General features: G+C 44.1%; 1 protein-coding gene across 3 annotated transcripts in view; it reads right to left on the bottom strand.

The window, feature by feature from the left end:
- The window catches only part of METTL15 (methyltransferase 15, mitochondrial 12S rRNA N4-cytidine), a 102,398-nt gene that overhangs the window by 51,857 nt on the left and 28,595 nt on the right, over positions 1-21,946 (bottom strand). For all 3 annotated transcript variants that reach the window (XM_080983735.1, XM_080983737.1, XM_080983736.1), the window contains one exon: positions 7,855-7,991. In XM_080983735.1, the coding sequence (XP_080839861.1) occupies positions 7,855-7,991 (137 nt within the window). The remainder of the gene's footprint in view (positions 1-7,854; positions 7,992-21,946) is intronic.

Here is a 21,946-nt window from a genome sequence, read left to right as displayed (position 1 = left end):
CTGTGTAGGGGCTCCGCTACCGCCGCCTTGTGGGGAAGGAAGGAATGGTAAAAGTTCAATAGTCCCAAGAAGGCCTGAAGTTCAGTCTTGCTCTTGGGCGCTGGGGCATCACAAATGGCCCGTACCTTGTCCCCAGTCGGGTGGACCCCTTCTGCGTCCACCATAAATCCCAGAAAGTCCACCTGAGGCACTCCTAGTAGACATTTTTCCCGCTTCACCTTGAGACCCGCCGTCTGGAAACGGTGCAGAACGGTGCGGAGGCGGTCCTCAAACTCCTCTGGTGTGGGGCCGGCAATCAACACATCATCGAAGAAGGGGGTGACGCCAGGAATCCCTTTAAGGAGAGAGTCCATTATATTCTGGAATATGCCTGGTGCCACGCTGACACCGAATTGCAGCCGCTTTACCCTGAACGCTCCTCTGTGCGTCACAATCGTCTGTGCCTCTGCTGTGGCCTCATCTACTGGCAGCTGTTGATATGCTTGGGCCAAGTCCAGCTTGCCAAAAATTTTCGACCCAGCCAGGGTGGCAAGGACATGGCTGACCACTGGCACTGGGTATGCGTGGGCCGTGAGGGCCTTGTTTATGGTACATTTGTAGTCTGCGCAGATGCGGACCGAACCATTAGGCTTGACGGGTGTGACGATTGGGGTTTCCCAGGGAGCATTAGGCACCGGCTCCAGCACTCCTTGCTCTACGAGTCGGTCCAATTCCTCGTCTATACGGGGTTTCAAGGCGAACGGGACCCGGCGGGCCTTGAGCCTGACCGGTCGTACTGCGGGGTCAAGCTGTAGCGCAATGGGGGGGCCCGTATACTGTCCCAATTTCCCATCGAAAACCCCTGGAAATTCCTTGCATATGGCGTCCACGTCCACTTGTAAGCTAGTGTGGTTCACCCCGGTGACAGCTAGCCCCAGTGGTCCAAACCATGCCAATCCCAGTAAGCTAATGTAGGGGCCCTTGACCACAAGCAAGTCCAGTTGCCGCGTCCGCCCTCGGTATTGCACCCTGAAGGTCCCCACCCCCATTGTGGGGACCTTACGTTTCTGGAAGTCCCGGAGGGTGAATGGGGCCGGCCTGAGTTTGGGACCCCCAGTGGGACACAGTTTCCTTAAGGTCCTTGCCGAGATTATGGATAGAGTTGAACCCGTGTCAAGCTCCATGCGGCATGGGGCCCCCTCTATCTGTACCTCTACATAAATTTTCTCTACGTTGGGGTGGGGCAACTGGTATACCTGGAAGTCCGTGAGCTCCGTCGAGTTGCCTTGGTGCGTTGGGCCCCGGGACCTGGGGCTCTTGGATTGGTCATCTGATGCCTGGTGTCGGGTGGGCCGAGCCCGACACACCCGGGCGATGTGTCCCGATTTTCTGCACTGCCTGCACTCTGCGTTGCGGAAACGGCAGGTCCTCCTCTCGTGACTCTCCCCGCAGCTTGCGCAGTTCCCTCCTTCTCGTCGAGGCAGCTGTGGTCTGTGCGCTGCTTGAGTGCGCTGCTGTACTCGGTGCACCTCCTCCCTGTCGGATCCTGAGTCGTCGGTGAGGTCTTCATGGTGGACCCTCGGTTGGGATGGCAGGCTCGGCCGTGCCTCTTGGGTCGACCTCTCGGCAGCTTCTGTTGCCAGGGCCTCCTCCAGAGCGACCTGGAACGTTAGGTCCTTCTTAGCGTAGAGGTGCCGTTGCAGCTTCTCATCCTTCAGGCCACCGACGAGGCGGTCACGAAGCATGTTCTCCAGCTCTGAGAAGTTGCAGAACCGGGCGGCTTGGCGGAGAGAGGTCACAAACCCAGTTATGGTTTCCCCAGGGGCTTGCCGCTTTGCGTAGAAGGCATTTCGACGAGCCACCACTGAGGGCTGCGGCGAAAAGTGCCCCTTCAGCTGTTCCATTATTGTTTTGTATGGAACAGTAGCGACGTCTTCAGGCGCAAGGAGAGCCCGGGCGATTTCAAACGTCTCCTCTCCGCAGACGCTGAAGAATATCGCCCTCTTCTTGGCGTCTTCTTCGTCGGTGACCCCTTTGGCTTCTAGGAGGAAGGTGAAACGGGAGGCGTACGCTTCCCAGTCTCCAGATGCTGGGTTGAATGGCGAGAAGCTGCTGTTGGCTGCCATTCTGAGTTCCTTGTGCCCCGGAGCTGAAGCCTGGATACACGGTGCGAGGCAGGGGTGCGGCAGTTGGCGGTGCTGCGGTGCTGTGTGTGGCAGTCAGCTCAGCGGGATCCCACCTTCGTCGCCAGTGAAATATACTCAGAGTCGCAAAGTGATTTCATGCTCTTTATTCAGCTCATAGTGGTGAGGAGGAATGAATAAATGTCCCCTCACAGTATCTGCTTTATATACATTATTTACACAATGGGCTGCACATGATTGGCTAATTCTGGAATTCTACTGTAAGCCAATCAGGTTGTGGATTCACTTCTATCTGGAGCAGGATTGGGTGGGTGGTTCCTGCCAACCAATCATACTGCTGCATTGTTCTAGGACCAATCAGACTGCTGCATTCTGAATCCTATTGTTCTAGGACCAATCAGACTGCTGCCTTTTGGATCCTATTGTTCTAGGACCAATCAGACTGCTACAGTTTGGATCCTATTCAACTCAGTACATAACAATACCCTAGCTTGTTCAGAAGCTGATAACCATAGTTTCCCAGTTGAGACAAAACAGAAACTTATGGTTAATTAAAGACTTCCTGGTTTGAAGGGAAGAACAAAGGGAATGTGTGCATGGAAAAAAGGTGTGTTCGTATCTCAGTTTATTAAGCTGAGATATAATTGTTTAGCAGGACTAGAATTTAGTAAGCCAATTATTTTTAAAGCTGATATATTATAATTCTCTGACTTGCAAAGAGCTCCAAACAAATAAATAAATTGAAAACTAGCACTACTAGCATTAAAAACAAAGCATCATAAAGTGCAAAATATATATTTGGTCACGAGTATCTATACTAGTTGAGGTAATTCCACCTCTTCTCTTCAGAAACTGGGAAACCAGGTTCTGATACAGAGCTATAGGACCTCTTACAAGCATTCTCAGGGTTCTATAGGGGACCTCTAGCAAGAGAGAGGCAGATCTGATTACATTAAACCTCAGTCTTGTAAGTTCTGGCTGATGGCAGCATAAATCGCTGTCAAATTCCACTACTACAACCAACAGGAAAAATTGATATAAATTGGATTTTTTTAAGAGGCTTGCATGATTCACAGCGCAGTACTATATAGTTATTTTGCAGTGTTTCTCCAAGAATACATGAGTTACTCAAAGAAGGAAAGAAAAAAGCAATTTCAAAATGATGAGGAAAAAACCTTGAACAGCCCTGCAACTAAACTAACATTATATCCAGAATTACTTCCATAATATAAACAAGTTCTAAACTTTGGTACAGCCACTATTTGGGGGGCAGGGGATAGGTGCCCAGCAAAAAGTACATGCATCCTAGTCCCTCCTAATTTGGATTGCATGGAGGTGGGGAAAAGGTTGCATATATTATTTACTGAACTACTTCAGGGTTTCCCAAACTTGGGTCTCTAGCTGTTTTTGGACCACAACATCCATGACCACTGGTCCTGCTAACTAGGGATGATGTAGTCCAGCCCTGAACTAGAGAGATGATGTACACCATGGATGAGGAGCAGATGCAAGGCCAAATGCAACCTTCCAGACTTCCCTATCTTGCTGTCTGGACTCACCCCAGGCCATGCCCCTTACTGGCCCTGCTTTGTACCCCCTTGCATGTTTCTGCCTGGTTGGAATATGTCCTTGAACTCAGATAAAGTTTCTTGCCTGCTTGGTTGAAAGACCGAGGTAGTACTCACTTTTGCCTCTGGCCCTGATCACTACTGGTGGTTGCCACAAGGTTACTCAGAAAGGCACGTGAAACGTGGACTGGAAAAGGTTCCACACACATTTTACACCACCACTGACCCATGGCCCTTTCTTTTAGAAATGATTAAAATTGCGATGCACCCCTCAAGGCTTTCTTCCTTGTTATTCACACAATGATTTGTAAGGTCAACTACACAAACCAGTTTTGAAAGACTAGTATAACTAGGCGACAAACTGAAGAGACAGTTCTGCACCATGTAGACATCTCCTGCAATTATTTCTTCCAAACTGAGGCCACATAAAGATTACAAAAGCCAATGTACTGAACATGCACATAGAGAGGCAGAAAGTTGAATTGTAGGTATTCCCTCTTGCGTGTCTGGGTTTGTATTCTAAATTTTACACACACACAAATCAGAATTCATTTTGTTGCAGTAAACTTAATTTCACCTTGAACCAAAGCACACACATTTTATGCAGTCAATATATATGATGAATTTATTTCCTCCTTCATCTGAGGTATGATTTCATTTCCAACTGAGTATATTATAACAACTTGACTCCACCGTGTAGGATCTGCGTAGGTTTCTCATCCTTTCAAGTTTGCAATGATACTAACATAAGTGCTAGATTGCAGGCACCTTTTGTAACCTTTCACTTTCAGTGGCTGTAAGAGGGTTTATTTGTAATATATATTGCAACTGACAGAATTCTATTTTGCTCTGGAATCTTTGCAGCAATTCCGAACTTGTAGGCTTCCCCCGAATGCACGTCAAAGGATTCCTACCCACACACTGAATACCTAATAGGGCCTGACCCATTTCCTTTTCTTATTAAAACAGCACTGCATCTTTAATGAAGACCACAGCTAAAAAAAAAAAAAAGAAGGGCTAAGCTTGCTCAAAAATTATGAGTCTTTAAACTCCAGGAAAAACCCAAAGCATTCCTTGCCATAACTAATCCACATACAGCATTAATAACCAATTTGGTTGTAAACAGTATGCTATATGACTCTGCCATTCTCAAAAGATGGGAAAATCAACAGCTAACACAGGTTTTTGAGCAAGATGTCCGAGACTAGACAGAATCTGAGCAGTGAGAGCAGACACCGACTAGAGGCCAGGATCAGCTGGCCTGAAGCTTGGGCAGGGGCCATCTGTGGTGGAAGAGGGTAACCTTAGGTTGTCCATCAGGGAATGCTGACTCATTTCTCCGAGTAAGGTCCTACTACTTCTCTTCGAGGGAAATCTTGTGTTCAGAGTCTGGGTACAGGTGGGTCCTGACCTATACAGCCAATTGGAAGCTGAAGAAGCCCCGCCAGACGTTTGGCTTCCAAAAGAACGTTTGCAAACCGGAACACTCACTTCTGGGTTTGCGGCGTTCGGGAGCCAAAACATTCGGCTGCTAAGGTGTTCATCAACCAAGGTACGGCTGTACTTGATCAGGGGTAGGCAAGCTAAGGCTCGTGGGCCAGATGAGGCCCAATCGCCTTCTCAATCCGGCCCGTGGACGGTCCGGGAATCAGCATGTTTTTACATGAGTAGAATGTGTCCTTTTATTTAAAATGCACCTCTGGGTTATTTGTGGGGCCTGCCTTGTGTTTTTACATAAGTAGAATGTGTCCTTTTATTTAAAATGCATCTCTGGATTATTTTGGGGGCATAGGAATTCATTCAAAAGATTGCTGACCCCTGTACTAGATTAATGACTTGCCTCTGATAGTATGAGCTTCCCCTTTAGGGGTGGGGTGGGGACTCCTTAGGGTGCTCCTTCCCTGGAGACTTATGGTCTCTAACTGATTTTGGCTGTGAGACCTGGAAGACCTGCTTCCTACCTTGCAGGCCCTGACTGACTCCATATAAAGCTGAGGCCACTGACGAAACACTTGGGTTGGGGAATTGTTTAGGGGTTTTCGTTTGGGGCGGGGTTGCTGCAGTTTTTGATATTACTTGTTTGTATCTTTATTTTTTATGGATCTTATTATGGATTATGTGGAAATTGTTTGGTTTGGTTGTGTACTTTTTGATGTTTTTATTTTTTGTTTATGTTGCAATTTTCCCTTTTTTTCATGTTGTAAGCCACCTTAAGCATGGTTTAACTATGTAAAGGCAGCCTACAAATAACGTTATGTATGTATTATGTAATACTTTGGGGAACAGCGAAATGTGGAGGGCCATACATATGATCCTTAAGCACCCTCTCCAAGGTATGTTGATGATATCCAACTCTCTTTTTTCTGAAAAATCGGAACTGGGACTGACTTAGAAGGCCCTGAACCAGTGCCTGGAATCAGTGGTGGGGTGGAGTGGATGAATCCTAGCAAGACAGAGGCTATGCGGCTGAGTGCTTCCTAGGTCTAGGAAGTCAGTAAATTGCCTTCCCTGGATGGGGTTACACTCTCTCTGAAGGTGCAAGTGCATCGTTTGAGGTTGCTCTTGGCTCCAGCTGTCACTGGAGGCTCAGGTATCCTTAATGGTTAGGAGTGTCTTTTATGGCCATTCCTGGATCAAGATAGCTTGACCATGGCTGTCCATGCATTGGTAACCTCATGACTGGATTATTGCAATGTGCTCTATGTCGGATTATCTTTGGATCTGGTCCAGAGGCTGCAGCTAGTGTAGAACGCGGTGGCTAGGTTGCCTCTGGGGACAAACTACTGCTAGTATACAGTGTTCGAAACTCCCATTGTTCTAGGAGCATTTTGCAACTGGGAATTTCATTAGCACGAGCAGTTTCTGAGCTCTGGGCACAGTACTGTGCCTAAGACTTCAGATTAAAACTGTCGAGTAGAAAGAAAGGAGGACCTTTTTCTGCCTCCTCACTTCCAGCTATTCTCTGAAGGCTGGAGAAGAGACCCTCTTAAGCATATTAGTGGGGTGGGCAGGGGAAGGACTAGACCATGTGAAAAAATTAACATAATATTTTAGCTGCAGTTCATTCATTTTCAGCTTTGTATTTTTGTTATAAAAAAGTGAGCCTAGACATTCCGTTGTTGTGCCCATAACCTAGGTTTAAGGTGCCATTTAGCTCCTAGCTTTCATATCTCAGTATCTGATACTGCCAGTATATAATACCCTACTTGCAGGATTTGCAGTGGCTGCCAATCTGCTACCAGGCCAAATTCAAAGTGTTGGTAATAACATATGAAGCCCTCTAGAGATCAGGACCAGGTTACTTAAGACATCAAGTTATCCCTTATATTTCCAGTACAACAGAAGGGGAAGAAAGAACTTTTGTGGAGTTGCTCTTCACTTTGCAGGAGAGCTTCTCCTGTAGCTTCCAAAGACCTCAGAAGCTCACACTGCAGTAACTTGGAGCAGGGCTTTTAGCGTGGCTGCCCTTGTTTTGTGGAATAGCATTCCTGTTGAGACACAACAGGCGGCCACTGTCTGCACATTCCAGAAACAACCAAATACATATTTACAGGCTTTCCCAACTGGATACATAGAACTTTGCCATGAGCATCTATTTTGCTCGGTTTCCTTTTTGTTTTAATTGCATTTGCTAGTTTTTTGTTTTGTTTATGTTGTTTCTAGTGTACACTGCCTTGAGACAGTTGTAGAGGTGATTAATAAATCAATAAATAATAAAAGTAATATACTTATTTTACAAAACTTATAAATTATTTATTGCATTTTAAAAATTGACCTTCAACCTAAAGACTCCCACGGTGGTGATTAGCTGAAGTATACATGGCTGTAACAACAGTAACTCAAGGCACTAAATTCAAATTATACTGTATATATGCGCGCGCGCACACACACACACACACACACATAAAAGCACGCACGCGCGCGCACACACACACACATGCAAGTTGTGGCATGTAATTCTGCTTTCAAAATTCTACCTGTAACGTATATATATTCTACCAGAGCAAACTATCTGGTGTAAATCTGTATCATTAATTTTATTTTATTATCATAGAACCAAAGAGTTTCAGAGTTGGAAAGGACCTCAGGGGTCATGCAAACACATGCATGTGTGCACACTCTTATGCTATTAACATATTAGACCTGAAATGAATTGTACTCACGGGTGAGATTCAGAAAGCCGCTGAGCTAGTTGATAGGCTGTGGGATCTCTGTCAAGAGCATATATTTTAATATCTGCTGCCTCTTGCATAAGCACCTTGGTATGGCCTCCTGCTCCAAATGTCATATCAAGAATACACTGAGAGGTAGAAAAATAATAACCTTGTTATTTTACTTAATAGTGCAGGGGGGAATTCAAGTTTAGCATCCATCTCTGCTTATTAACCTTTAAATTGTTGATCGTATTATTTACCCAAACATTATGCGTATATTTGCATTTTGAGATCAACATCAGCAGTCCTTAGGTTCCTAAATGGAAAACATAACTCACAGAAAAACCATTTGCCATCAGTCCACACCCTTGAAGATGTCTTAACTTCCAAAAGAAGTGGAAAAGAAACTTCACCATTCAGAGGTCATGTTTGATAGCTGTGGTAGGTCAAGCTACCTGCAGTGGTACAACTTGGCCGCAATAGTCTCAACAGGACCACTGCAATCTGCTCTATGTGGAGTGTCGTCTGAATGAGGCTTGGAAACTTCGACTGCTGCAAAATGCAGCTGTCAGGATGCTAATGAGACCAGAAGGTTTGAGCACGATAACATTTTTGCACTGACAACTATGGTGGTTACACAAAGCACTGGTATTAACCTTCAAGGCATTAAACAGTGTGGAACACAATTACCTTAAGAAAGGGTGGGCAACTGGGTTTGGCTGCCAAGCGAAATGCAGAACTGGTCCACCCTCTGTGGTCCACTTTTGACAGGTAAGTGGGGCTGCCTACCTGTCAGTCGCTTGATATCATTATGACATCTGGTGTGGGGTAAGTGGGTGTGACTGGGGAAAACCAGTCTCACATGTCAAATTAGGACTGCTGGCAGGTTTAGTTTGGTCCACAAGCCAGAAGTTCCCTCTTCTTGAGTTTTAGAATCACCTGTACTGTAATCCAAGATCTGCACCAGATATCCTGCTCAGGTGTCCATCCATGTAATAGGTCAGGATGCTGAGCATCCAAGACAGGGTCTTCTCAGTGGTAACACTGCAGCTGAGGAATTCTCTTCTAATTAACATTCATTTGGTCTCTACAGTACTAGGATTCAAGATGGCCTTATAAACTTAGCTTTGTAATATTGTGCTCCCTTAAGATAATGTGCCATACATTTCCTGCAGTTCTATAGTTCTATTTGTGTGGTGCCTTGTGAGGGATGCTTATAAAGAACTTAATATATATTGTATAAAAAAGTAAGTAGATAACTTTCTGGGACGGGGGTGGCGCTGTGCGTTAAACCACAGAGCCTAAGGCTTGCCGATCCAAAGGTCGGCGGTTTGAATCCCCGCAACGGAGTGAGCTCCCATTGCTCGGTCCCTGCTCCTGCCAACCTAGCAGTTCAAAAGCACGTCAAAATGCAAGTAGATAAATAGGTACCACTCTGGCGGGAAGGTAAACGGTGTTTCCATACGCTGCTCTGGTTCGCCAGAAGAGGCTTAGTCATGCTGGCCACATGACGCCAGTAAAGCGAGATGAGTGCCACAACTTCAGAGTCGGCCACGACTGGACCTAATAGTCAGGGGTCCCTTTACCTTTACAGAAAACTTTCTAGGACACTCCTAGATGCTACTATGAAAAGTTAATTATTAACAAGTTCCTCTGTCCAGATTACATATATTAATTTAAGCATTTTCCTAGGACTGCCAATCCAATAGTACATGCATATTAACTGTATTTTTAAAATGTATTTCACAAACTATGCAATTAAAGAACATGAACTGGCCTGGAGACATGGAAGTGAGTTGCTCACAATGCCATAATGTGCATGTATTTCTGAAAAGACTGACTTAAAAAAGTCAACTTGCGCTAAAAACAACTCAAGAGAAGCAATCCTCAAGTTGCAATTGCTGAATAATATCAGGTTTTGCACTTCTTTTTTCCAGCTATTACTTCACTAAGTGATACCAATACTGCATATGGAGATGTTCCGCTTTGGTAATTTCACATGCTCTGCCATTTCTCAACAGCTCTGTTCTACTGGCCTGATGCTTTGTTTTAATATAGCATAATTGAAGAAACAGCTGAAAGGTAATTTGCTAAAAGAAAACCCCAGCAGAATATAGATACAGAAAATAGATTCACTATAGTGAAAAACAGAGTTGTTCTCATGTGGATGACATATTTGTATGGCTTTTATGCTCTGCTATTCAATCTTATCAAACCCGTTTTCCCATTTTCTTACTATGTTTTTGTAACAAAATATGTCATCATGCCTCAGTTTGCATGGCCGCTGATAAGTGGCCATGCCAACTTCAGTGTGATGACGGAACAGCAGGCAGGTGGCAGAGGCAGGCAGGTAAGCAAGCAAGCAGCGTGGGTGACCCAGATGAACTGCGGAGGAACAGCCAGGACAGGGCAGGGTAGTTCCCCATCAACCATCCTGATCTGTTGTCATTGTGTCGCTGCCGCTTTGGCCGCAACAGCATCAGAGGCCAAGGATGAAGAAAGTGACAACAAGGCAGGACAATGGGGAGATGCCATGACAGGCAAGCACTCTCCCTGTTGCTACCATTGCTGATTGCTTATGGGAGACAACTCATGAGCAGGCTGGCAGTGAGTGGGCAAGTGGGAGGCCTGTGCAGATCTTCCCATGCCCCCCCATCTCTCCTTTGTCCACTAGGGCAGGGTTTAAGGATCTGTGAAGGGATGGAGGAGAGTTGGGTGAGATTAAGGGAGGGGGTAGTGACGCGGGTGGTGCTGTGGGTTAAACCACAGAGCCTAGGGCTTGCCGATTGGAAGGTCGGCAGTTCAAATCCCCGCCATGGGGGTGAGCTCCCGTTGCTCTGTCCCTGTTCCTGCCAACCTAGCAGTTCGCAAGCACGAAATGCAAGTAGGTAAATATGTACCGCTCTGGCAGGAAGGTAAACGGCATTTCCATGTGCTGCTCTGGTTCGCCAGAAGCGGCTTAGTCATGCTGGCCACATGACCTGGAAGCTGTACGTCGCCTCCCTAGGCCAGTAAAGTGAGATGAGCACCGCAACCCCAGAGTCGTCCATGACTGGACCTAACAGTCAGGGGTCCCTTTACCTTTACCTTTAAGGGAGGGGGTGGCAAAGAGGTGAGGGTGGCATGAGAGCAGGGGCAGGAGCCCCTACTACGTGAAGCTTAAGAACAGGCACATCTCCCCAGAGCAAGGGTGGCTAAACTCTTTTGACCCTAAAGATGGACAGGTATACCTTTGAGGCTACAGGGCAGTGGTAGATGTGGTGGATGTATGTGTGCATGTACACATATGCTACGTATACGTTATATGTAGTGACCTCACACATACAGCACACAAACACGAGACAACCAGGCCCACAGCACTCTCTCATTCTCTCTCACACACAAGCAATCACACACACATGCATACACTGTCACACACAAACATACGTAAACACAGGTGCACATGCATACATACAACCAGCCCTTACTTGGAACATTATAATCTGTGAAAAGCAAAGGCAGCGTTTCTCCACACCCCTACTTCAGAGCAGGGGCAAGTGGAAATGCTGCCTTTTACTCTTAAAGAACAGGCAGGCATTATCTCTCTGCTGCTTAGCGCTAAGAGTGGAAAAGAAAGATCACTTTGTCAGTTCTTAATAGAAGGTATCTGTCAGGGAACTGCCATCGGAAGGAAGGGAGGTGAAAGGGCTCACACAGGTTGGGAGAGACTCAGCAGCTGAAGAGGGAACCAGTAGGGGGAGAGGAGGTGAGCTGAGGGAAAGTGAGCTGGAGGGATGGCTCAGAGACACTTCCAGCGAAAACAGTGGGGAGGTTTCAGGACCTCCTGTAGGGACACCCACTCCTCGCCGGAAACTGTCACGCAGAGAGTCCAGAAGACGTGTTTCCGTTAAGGAGCTTTTATGTTGGAAGCGATTCCGAAAGCAACCACTGTCGGAATCTGCTAGTGACTAGAGGAGCCATGTCTGAGGGGCTCCGTCACAGACAGAGGTTTGTGGACTTGAACAAACTCTGAGGGGATACGATTTTACGCACAAGCAGCTCCTCATCCCATCACAGTATCTAAAGTTAAATATGTACCTTGGATTTCAGGAAAGCCCAGAGGAACAGTATTCTATGGCTAGCTACAGTAATGGGAAAAAGGAGCCCAAGATGGGTGGGAGTTTCTATGTATGACTGCCTAAGTTGCAACTATAAAGAATTCAAAGAACATAAAACTCAGAGCGTTCTGAAGAGGCCAACATGGCTGCACAAAAGCAAAAAACCCAAAAGGTCATGTCATACATAAAAAATGGAAGCGATGGCAGGTAACAAAGCAGAAGTTTGGACAAGCATCCCAGACTTGTAGGGTGTTTACAGCTATGTTCCAAGTAAGATGGACAGAACAGCAGGACTGCTCACACACAGATCATTTTTAGTCACTTTAAAATTTAAGTGTAGGTAAGATGGAACTTCCAAATAAAATGCCATAATTAAAGTTCCTGGTTTGCACTAGAACTTGACAGAAGTACATACAAATAGGAAGAACATGTATGCTTTATCCTGTGCTTCCTTGGCCAACCCAGAGACAGTACTTGAAAGGCTGATTTCAACACATTTTTTTTTTTTAAAGTGTCATATATAACTAATCTCCCCTTTGGAAGATTAAGGCTGCAATCCTATACCCAGTTTCCTAGGAGTAAGCCCGACAGAATTCAATTGGATTTACTTCTGAGCAGACATATAGGACTGCACTGTACTAATAGCTTAAGCATATTCCCAACACTTCGTAATACATTAATTACAGAATTCATTCAACATTCAAGAGCACAGAAAACAGATCATTAGTTTGGGCATACTTCACACACCTTGCCTGCCCCCCCCCCGTTTCCCCCCCTTTTTTTGAAGGGGGGGATAATTCTGTACAACTAGATGACATTTTATCCCCATGGTCCTGTAAATACCAGAAAAGATTATTATACGACCACTTCCTGCAATGAGTCACACTTCTATAGTTAAGTTATGATGCCCTGCTACAGTTTCTCATAGGAATTTTATAATCAGTTTGTGACTGTACATTTTTGAAAGTATTAAAGTTTCTCATGATAGCCACAGAAAAATAAAGCATTCCAATGCTGCTTCCCCCCACCCCAAATTTAGTGATACATCTATGGAAGTCCATCACCTTAAGTTTGCATTTAAATAAGAGATAATGATCTTCACTTTGAAATTATATTACTGGTTTAAATCGCTTTGTCATGTTTTTCAACAGTATGTCTCAATATTTACTTTTCTATAATTAATGTATTCTTGTCACTATTTTTTCCACCTTTTAACAAGATTAGATTAAAAATACGGAAAAATATTTTGTTCCATTAGATCTCTGGCTGTACTGAATAAAAGCATAAATCGCAAAATGCAAGAGTATTAAAACTGATCTTGAGATAATCATTCTTATTAATGACTTTTGTTCCTACAGTGTAGTAGGATTTTTTAATTTTATTTTTCGGTGAGGTCTGCAATGATGGCTTAGGCTACAGTCCTACACACACCCTGGATGTGGATGGATGGATGGGGAGTGGGGTTAGGCTCTTGTGTGCCACACTCACTGCTGGTGAAAAGGAGAGCCACTGGGCTTGGGAGGGCACCACTGCAGTGGAGGTCCCAGCTTGTTCTAAGCTATTGCTGGTAGTAAGCAGCGGAAAGGCCCCCAGAATGAATGTAGCTAGGTGGGCCACAAGGTGCCAGAGGTCTTGAATGCACTGGATCCTAAAGCCCCACAATGTTTCAACCTTTCACCTATGCCAGCCTGGAGATGGAATAGTGAAATAAAACCTCACAGACCTTCTGCCTTGCTAGCAAGAACCAGTAGGACTTCTGATACCACTCCATGTCTCTCCAGCCTCTCATTAGGATTGCTTTGCCCACTTCCTTTCATTGATCACACATTACAAGATGCCGCCTGAGAAGCTTATATTTCTCTGTCATCGCTTTGGGGCCTTTGTTTTCCACCTTGCAAAATGCAAAGGGTGTGATCTAGACCTGCTGTTCTTTGAATGGAAAGTCTTCTCCATTCATGGAAGAGAACTGGATCCAGCAAAATTTCCTGCTCCACTGGCTTCCTGCAGGCAGACAGGAAGAGGGGAGACTATTTTCACCAATCATCATCAGCTCACCCAAAGTTCCTACTACACCCTCCCACTGTTTCAAGGGGTCTCCCAATCCTCTAGAACAGGTGAATGGGGAGCATAGGGGAAACCAGTGAAACGTGTTTGCTCCTCTTCCATTTTCAACTCCTCTTCCATTTTCAACTAGTCCACACAACTCTGGATCCAACAAAATGTGTGTGGGTGCAAATGTTTACAAACCTATTGATCACCTTATATATTAATGGTATAATATTTCATAGCCTAGACATCTGCAGTCCAATAAATGGCTGGCTGGTTCCAATCAATAGGAAACTCACCTACATATATACACAAGTTCTTGACATTCACTGCCCCATTAGGATTACAGCTCACAATACTGCAGTGACAACAAAAGCTCTCTCAGGGTAAGCCTATCCCTTCTGGCATCTCACACCCACATAACATGGGTTTCCAGATCATCAAATCTCCCTTGCCTGCTCAGCTCCTCCTGTCAATAATGCACAGTCCAAGTGTAATGCCTACCCCAGCAAGGTGTAATAGTGCTAGATTTGTGAAGAGAGAAACATAATATATGGATATAGTAAGCAAGAGGAGGGAAATGGTGGGGAGTTAATGCAACAGAGTAGCTGAAGTAGTACATGCAGTGAGGAAGGGCTGAAGATTGAAGCGGGGAGAAGCAACTGAGGAGAGAAGTCAAGAGAAGGAAAAAGAGACAAAGAGTGAGCAAAAGTAACATAATGAATGGACTGTGACAGAAATTGCTATTTCACTAGCAACAGTTAATTGGCACCATGATACATAATCAGTGGTGGATGGGGATGAGTCATTCGTATTTTCTTATTGTTTATGCATTGTTATTAGTAAACAGACTATGTAAGCCATTTTTAACTATATGTAACTCCCCGCCCCCCGTGGATTCCAGAGAAATTACCAATTTGCCCTCCCTATCCTTGATGTGTTTGAAGATCAAACCTAGCCATTCTTAAGGAAATCAGCCCTGAGTGCTCACTGGAAGGACAGATCATGAAGCTGAGGCTCTAATACTTTGGCCACCTCATGAGAAGAGAAGACTCCCTGGAAAAGACCCTGTTGGGAAAAATTGAGGGCACAAGGAGAAGGGGACGACAGAGGATGAGATGGTTGGACAGTGTTCTCGAAGCTACAAACATGAGTCTGACCAAACTGCGGGAGGCAGTGGAAGACAGGAGTGCCTGGCGTGCTCTGGTCCATGGGGTCACGAAGAGTCGGACACGACTAAACGACTAAACAACAACAACATCCTTGATGTGTACAGCTTGGAAGGTTCGCCCCATTCCTGCTTGACTCCTCCTTTCTTCAGCTCCATGTCACCACCTGTTCCCTCCCACCTTTCAGATACCTATATTGTGCTACTTCCTTCAGCCACCTGTATTGACTTACCGGTACTTCCCTTATTTCAATTTTCTCAAGCCTCCTTTACCACCTACCATTTCTTCAAATTCTTCTCTTACTCCACTGATTATTATGCACCATCCTTGTGAGCCTTTATGCCTGGTCTTCCTGTTCCTTAAGTTTCTGTCCATCTCTGGATATCTTCCAAGTCCTTGGGCTGTACATGCGTTTGGTCTGAATCCCAGACAATTGCAAATGAACATTCTTTGCCGCCGCTCCATAGCAGCTAATCAGTGTCAGGGGCTCCCCCACTACAAGCACAATACTTTTGAGAACCCAGCAAAAGATCCCAAGGGTCTGAAGTACTGATGGAAAGTTTGTTTAGAGGATCTGTCAGAATTAAGAACAGCAGGAGCTCCGGTTTGGTATCTTTAAAGCTGTGATCCAATGCAGTTCTTTCAAGAGGCATAATGTGTTTCACATTTAGTAGCTGTGCCAGCAGATTTTGAATAGTCTTCAAATACAGCCCCACGTTCAGCTCATTATAGTAATACCAGCATACATATGCCCATCGTCAGAGCAGCATTTCTCAGAATATGGTGCCGTTGTTATATCAACCCAAACTCGTAAAGGCCCTTCTGGTTATGGGCCACCTGAGTTTTCAGGAGCACAGGCAACTCTAGGAGCAAACTGCAGGCATGATCCTATTATCCTCCACAATGAATAAGAATATTACCCACTCCAAGTTCCCATGACCTTATGTGGGTTGTGCTTTGGGATGTTTACCCTAACCCACCATTAATGATCTAAAGCCCCCTTTCAGAAAATCTCCCACTACATCTCAATGCCACCATAGTGTCCATATTCCAAATCTCTGAGCAACCTCTTATAGCAGTTTTGTGCAGATGTTGGGTAGCACAAAACAGCTCCTCTAAGCAGTGCAGGAAGCTATGATGGTCAAAAGCCAGGCAACAGGGTCCATTTCCTGGTATAGGTAATCAGCCTGGTTCTCAAACCAGGTCAGAAGTCAGACCAAACATTTTCCATCTCATTGTCAGACACTGTTGGGCAGCTGCCTACAAAGAACTCATTCTTCTTGTATATATCTATGCTATATACTTATGTAAGGAGAAAATCCGCAGGAAGGGAAAAGCTATAAAGACAAACCAAACAAATCAATGCAATGCTATATATTTCATTTTCCCTCCATTTTACAAAGATCATTGGTGTTACTAGGATGAGTCACCCTATCTAAACTCTGCAAATGTTTAGTCTTACTATTTAGTCTTACTGTTCAAAATCCTACTTCTTCACAGCAGAAATCGCCTCTTGCTGCAACGAACTTGTTTTTAGTCAGCTTTAGACCATAAACTCTAAGTACACGAAAATTAAAAGATTGAAGTAGTCTACCTTTTTCATGACTGACGGTGTACTGAGAGCCACGACTTGTTGTGGCTTTCTCATTCTATGTAGTCACAACTCATATATCATTTTATATGGCCAATACACACACACACACACAGTTATCAGTTTATGTGATCTAGACAGATTGACAAGTAAAATATAAAAAGCTAGAAACGACATTGTTTGATGTGCCCAACAAATCTGTCTGCCATGGGAATCTCCAAATACACACATCAAATTGGCTTCATATTTATGGCTTTTGGTTAAATCCAGCTTGAGCTTTTTTTTCTTTTTTAAAAGAAGGTCTCTATTCTCCCGCAAAACATCTGTTACATTAGAAATAAAATGGAACAAAATTCTAAAGAACCTGTAGTTCTGCTCCATCCCCACAGCCCAATTGTGGGTAAAATATATTTCTACTACACTCATTCTCTAAAAGACCATCACATTTATAAAGTGAGAAGCATTTGTGCACTAGAGTCGACCTCATCAGATCCAGAAAGTGCAGGAAACTTGCCGTACAAAAATGTGATCATGGAAGTGAAACTACCTAATTATGAAGCAGTCACAATGCATTTTTGTGGGGAATTAAATATATGAATCCCCGTGGACCCACGTGTGGGTGAACAACAAAAAGAAATGGCCTGGATTCAAAAAGTGGGGCTTTGCACACTCTCCTGCAGGGAGAGATTTCCAGTAGCTGATATTAAACTCTCAAAAATCAAATCACAACTTGTGCAGCAGTACAGTGTTAGGAATATAGGTTTTTAGACTTCTCTTATCCCACTTCTTTCTACCCCCCTTTTAAGGAACTGACTACATACTGCTAATAAAGTTAGAACGCTTTACTTACAGATTCACAGGTCTGATACATGCATTATTCCATGCAGCTGCAAGGAGAAACACAGGGAGAATATTCCTGGGTAGAAAATACAGAATATAGTTCCAAACATGTGCTGTAAGCTCAGGAACATGATGGTTACATGATGCAGAAGGGGGGGGGGGGGAGAGAAGCTTCACTTACTCTCCAGAAGAAGAGGGGGCATGACTTAATTGAGTCCATCTAGCAATTCAGCGTTGTGGTCCTTAACCCTTCATGCACTAACTAACCAGCCTCATGTTTGCTAGCTGTATTGACTGCAAACTCCCACAATTTTGAAATACTAGTACGAGAGATTTGTTCAATCATCTGTCCCTAAGACAGAGCCTTCTATGCTTGGTCCCACATCTCCAAACATCAACCACTGCAAGCAGAAGGCTGAAGCAAGAAAGGTACCTGCCAAATACAAGGGACTTCCATGCTGTAAAAATGTACAGAAAACTTGAAGGGGGGTGGGAGTGGGCATGGCTCCACAGACGAAGCAGCACCACACAGGCACATGAAGATAAACCAGGATTACAAGGTCTCTGGACTCTATTTATTCTTTAACTCTTAATACAACTCTACAATTCTATGATTCTTATCAGTAATTTGCAATGTAATTTCGATATATTTCTTTGAATGCTTGCTTGCAATGTGCTCCTCTCACCCAGGAAAACAGAATGCACATCTTAGTTAAAGTTAGATTTCAAAAAGAAACACACACACACTTTACATGTTAAGTCAGAGTTGAGCATAAGGTAGCTCTAGACAACTGGTAGATCTCTGGGTGACTTTCAGAACATCACCAAAGATTTCTGACTCCCAGCTGCTTAACAAGAGCAGCAATGAGCCTACAACTTCCTTTCCTCCCAGATCCCAAATTACATTGCTGAATGAAGAAAGGTTGGGGTAACCAGAGGGGAAATTGTGTGTGGGAGGATTATGAACCCATATCAAGTGCTGATACGAAAAATAAATAAATCTTGGGATTAAATTTCACTAATTGTAAGAATATGATCTTTTCAACAGATTCTGCTTGGTGGATTTCAAGACCCTAGTAAAACAAACAAACAAACAAACAAACCCAAAGTAGATCCCACAAGTCTGAAGTGTGTTGTTTGATCTGGTAAGTGGAGTAGTTCTAAAGTAAGATCTGAAGAGGGAGGAGTGTAATGTGAGGAGCAAGTTCAAGGGAGGGGCAGGCGGGAAGTGCTCACAAATACCTAGATCTGGCCCTATTCACAAACATTTCTCCATCTTAAAGAAGGTCATCATATTTTGTTACCTGAGATACAGGCAAAAAAAACCAAACACTCCCAAAAGCCCACTACCACAGATAACAATCTACCACCTTCTCTTTGCGGGTGGCGCTGTGGGTAAAACCTCAGTGCCTAGGACTTGCCGATCGCATGGTCGGCGGTTCAAATCCCCGCGGCGGGGTGAGCTCCCGTTGTTCGGTCCCAGCTCCTGCCCACCTAGCAGTTCGAAAGCACCCTTAAGTGCAAGTAGATAAATAGGTACCGCTTTATAGCGGGAAGGTAAACGGCGTTTCCGTGTGCTGCTCTGGTGCTGGTTCGCCGGAGCAGCAGCGTCACGCTGGCCACGTGACCCGGAAGTGTCTGCGGACAGCGCTGGCTCCCGGCCTCTAGAGTGAGATGAGCGCACAACCCTAGAGTCTGTCAAGACTGGCCCGTACGGGCAGGGGTACCTTTACCTTTTTTACTTTGTTCTAACAGGAGCTTCATAATTCCAATACCTCATGGAAAACATGTGAGAGGGCATTAAAATCTGACCTAACATTCTGAAAAGGTAGAAGAAGCCCAAGTCAGATGAGAAGACATCCTTACACTAATAGTGGTCCTGAGCAACAACATACCCCAGAATACGGTAACAAAACCTGTAAGATAAAATTTAAGTCTAAATAATTGAAAAGGTGCTACAGAATTATACAACGCAATAGTCAAAAAGTCATCTCACATCCCCGTCCTATTAATGAATTCCCCTCATTTTCTATCCATCATTAGCCGCTTTTACAATTGACTTCAGCATATTGCAAAGAGAATGCAGAAATAATCAACAAACATACCCTTAAATTAACATGTCATGATGCGCAGTTTTATTTAAAAAGAACTATTCTATAATTATCTCTTTTTGATGAAAACCTTAACTGATTTGTTCCTGCTGTTCTCTGCAGGTTGTTTTGCTATTCTGCACCCAAAAATTAACAAAATTGCTTACACCAGTTTAATTTCAGGGAGCAATCCAAAATATCAGTGTCAACTGCAGAATGGCTTATTATGGCAACAATCAATCTATTTAAAGGAGACTAATGGAAGCAGTATCACTTTTCGTCTGACACACACATGGAGTCTTTTTCCTGTCAACTCAAGTTCAAGCTTGGACTCAATTTACAACTCAGCCGAGTACAACATACACAAAGCTATCATGGCATAAATCTCATCAGCCTATGATAATGTATTGCTTTGGAACACTCAAATCGTGATTGTAAATAGGCTCTCTGTTGAACGATAAATACAACATTAAGGAAAACAGACTAGAACCAATATATGTTCTTCTTTAATCTGCACTTTAAAGCAATATTGTCATAGACAGCTACAAGCACTGTAATTAGGATGATAATTTAATACACATTGTTCAAAGCATGAATTATCTTTTCAAAATATTTACAAAAGTTTTTTGTAATCATCAGATTACAGTCAGGCTATTGATTCAACTACAGTAGTACCTCTGGTTACATACTTAATTCGTTCCGGAGGTCTGTTCTTAACCTGAAACTGTTCTTAACCTGAAGACCACTTTAGCTAATGGGGTCTCCTGCTGCCGCGGCGCTGCTGCCCGATTTCTGTTCTCATCCTGAAGCAAAGTTCTTAACCTGAGGTACTATTTCTGGATTAGTGGAGTCTGTAACTTGAAGCATATGTAACCTGAAGCGTATGTAACCCGAGGTACCACTGTATATTATGAGCCAAATTAAAGTAGCAGGGGAGCAGACTAGATTATTATGTTAGGAGTTGTAACATGTAATGCAAAGTGAAATAGCTTGAATATATGGGGGGAATTTAAAAGAGACCCAGTTTAAGTCATTGCACAGTAGTCATTTTGTATAAACAGTATTTGTAGAAGAATTTGACTGCTACAAATATACGATCTCAGGCATTATACCTTTATACCTGCAACAGATTGCCACCATCTATCCATGAGAAAGCCAAACAATAGCATGGGACAATCTAGTGCTGTCACTGTCCCAGCAATAAGCAAACTCGGAATGCTATGCTTATTCTCAGAGATTATTAAACACAACAGTTCTCTTTCTTTCCATAAATAATAAATCTAGGGAAAAAATGTTGATGGGTTAATTGCATCAAACACAGCAACATTTAATGACTACAAAATAACACATTTCTACAAGGACAAGGGGCACACAGATGATTAGAATGTCTTAAACCTTTTCACAGTGGACTTCTATATATGACTATATATTACATGGAGTTCAATACAGCTTCCTCCAGATAAGTGGGCATAGGATTGCAGCATCAGCAAGGATCGGGTTCTCATTTCTATATGCTGCTTCTCAAGCAGCATTTTGAGGTTGCGTGCAGATGTACCTGAAGTACCAGGATGTGTTCTGCTTCTCTACACCTTTGCTGCTATACTAACCTGCATGCAGGGGTTGTCAACCTGGTCCCTACCGCCCACCAGTGGGCGTTTCAGGATTATCGGTGGGCAGTAGGGGATTCTACAGCACAAGCTGAATTCTCCTTCCATCGAGCACTGGTGGGCAGTAAGGAAATTTTACCTTCAAGAATGATGCATTAGTGGGTGGTAGGTATAAAAAGGTTGACTACCTCTGCTCTAGAGCAAACATTGTGCCCCAGACATTGGGCTTCAAGTGAGTTGTGCACTTTGCTTCTGTTTATCCACTGCTTGGAATAGTTATCTGCTTAAACATATATTTTGTTATTTAGTCATGTCCGACTCTTCATGACCCCATGGGCCACAGCACGCCAGGCATTCCTGTCTTCCACTGCCTCCCGCAGTTTGGTCAAACTCATGTTAATAGCTTTGAGAACACTGTCCAACCATCTCATCCTCTGCCGTCCCCTTCTCCTTGTGCCCTATATTCAGAGCTGTTATTTATATATTTAGACATGTTTTATCGTTGCTATTCTTTTTAAAGGGGGGTGTCCTCTTTGTTTTTTAGATTTTGAAAACTGTTACAGCAAGAGAAGGAGAACACTTCCACAGCAGTTTCATCACTGCTGAAATCATGTCTTTAGAATCATAGAATTGGAAGAGACCACAAGGGCCATCGAGTCCA

The sequence above is a fragment of the Podarcis pityusensis genome, assembly GCF_964106645.2.
Source record: "Podarcis pityusensis genome assembly, chromosome: 1".
Classification (NCBI taxonomy): domain Eukaryota; kingdom Metazoa; phylum Chordata; class Lepidosauria; order Squamata; family Lacertidae; genus Podarcis; species Podarcis pityusensis.
The sequence above is the reverse complement of the archived record's forward strand: the minus strand, read 5'-3'. Positions and strand labels throughout refer to the sequence as shown.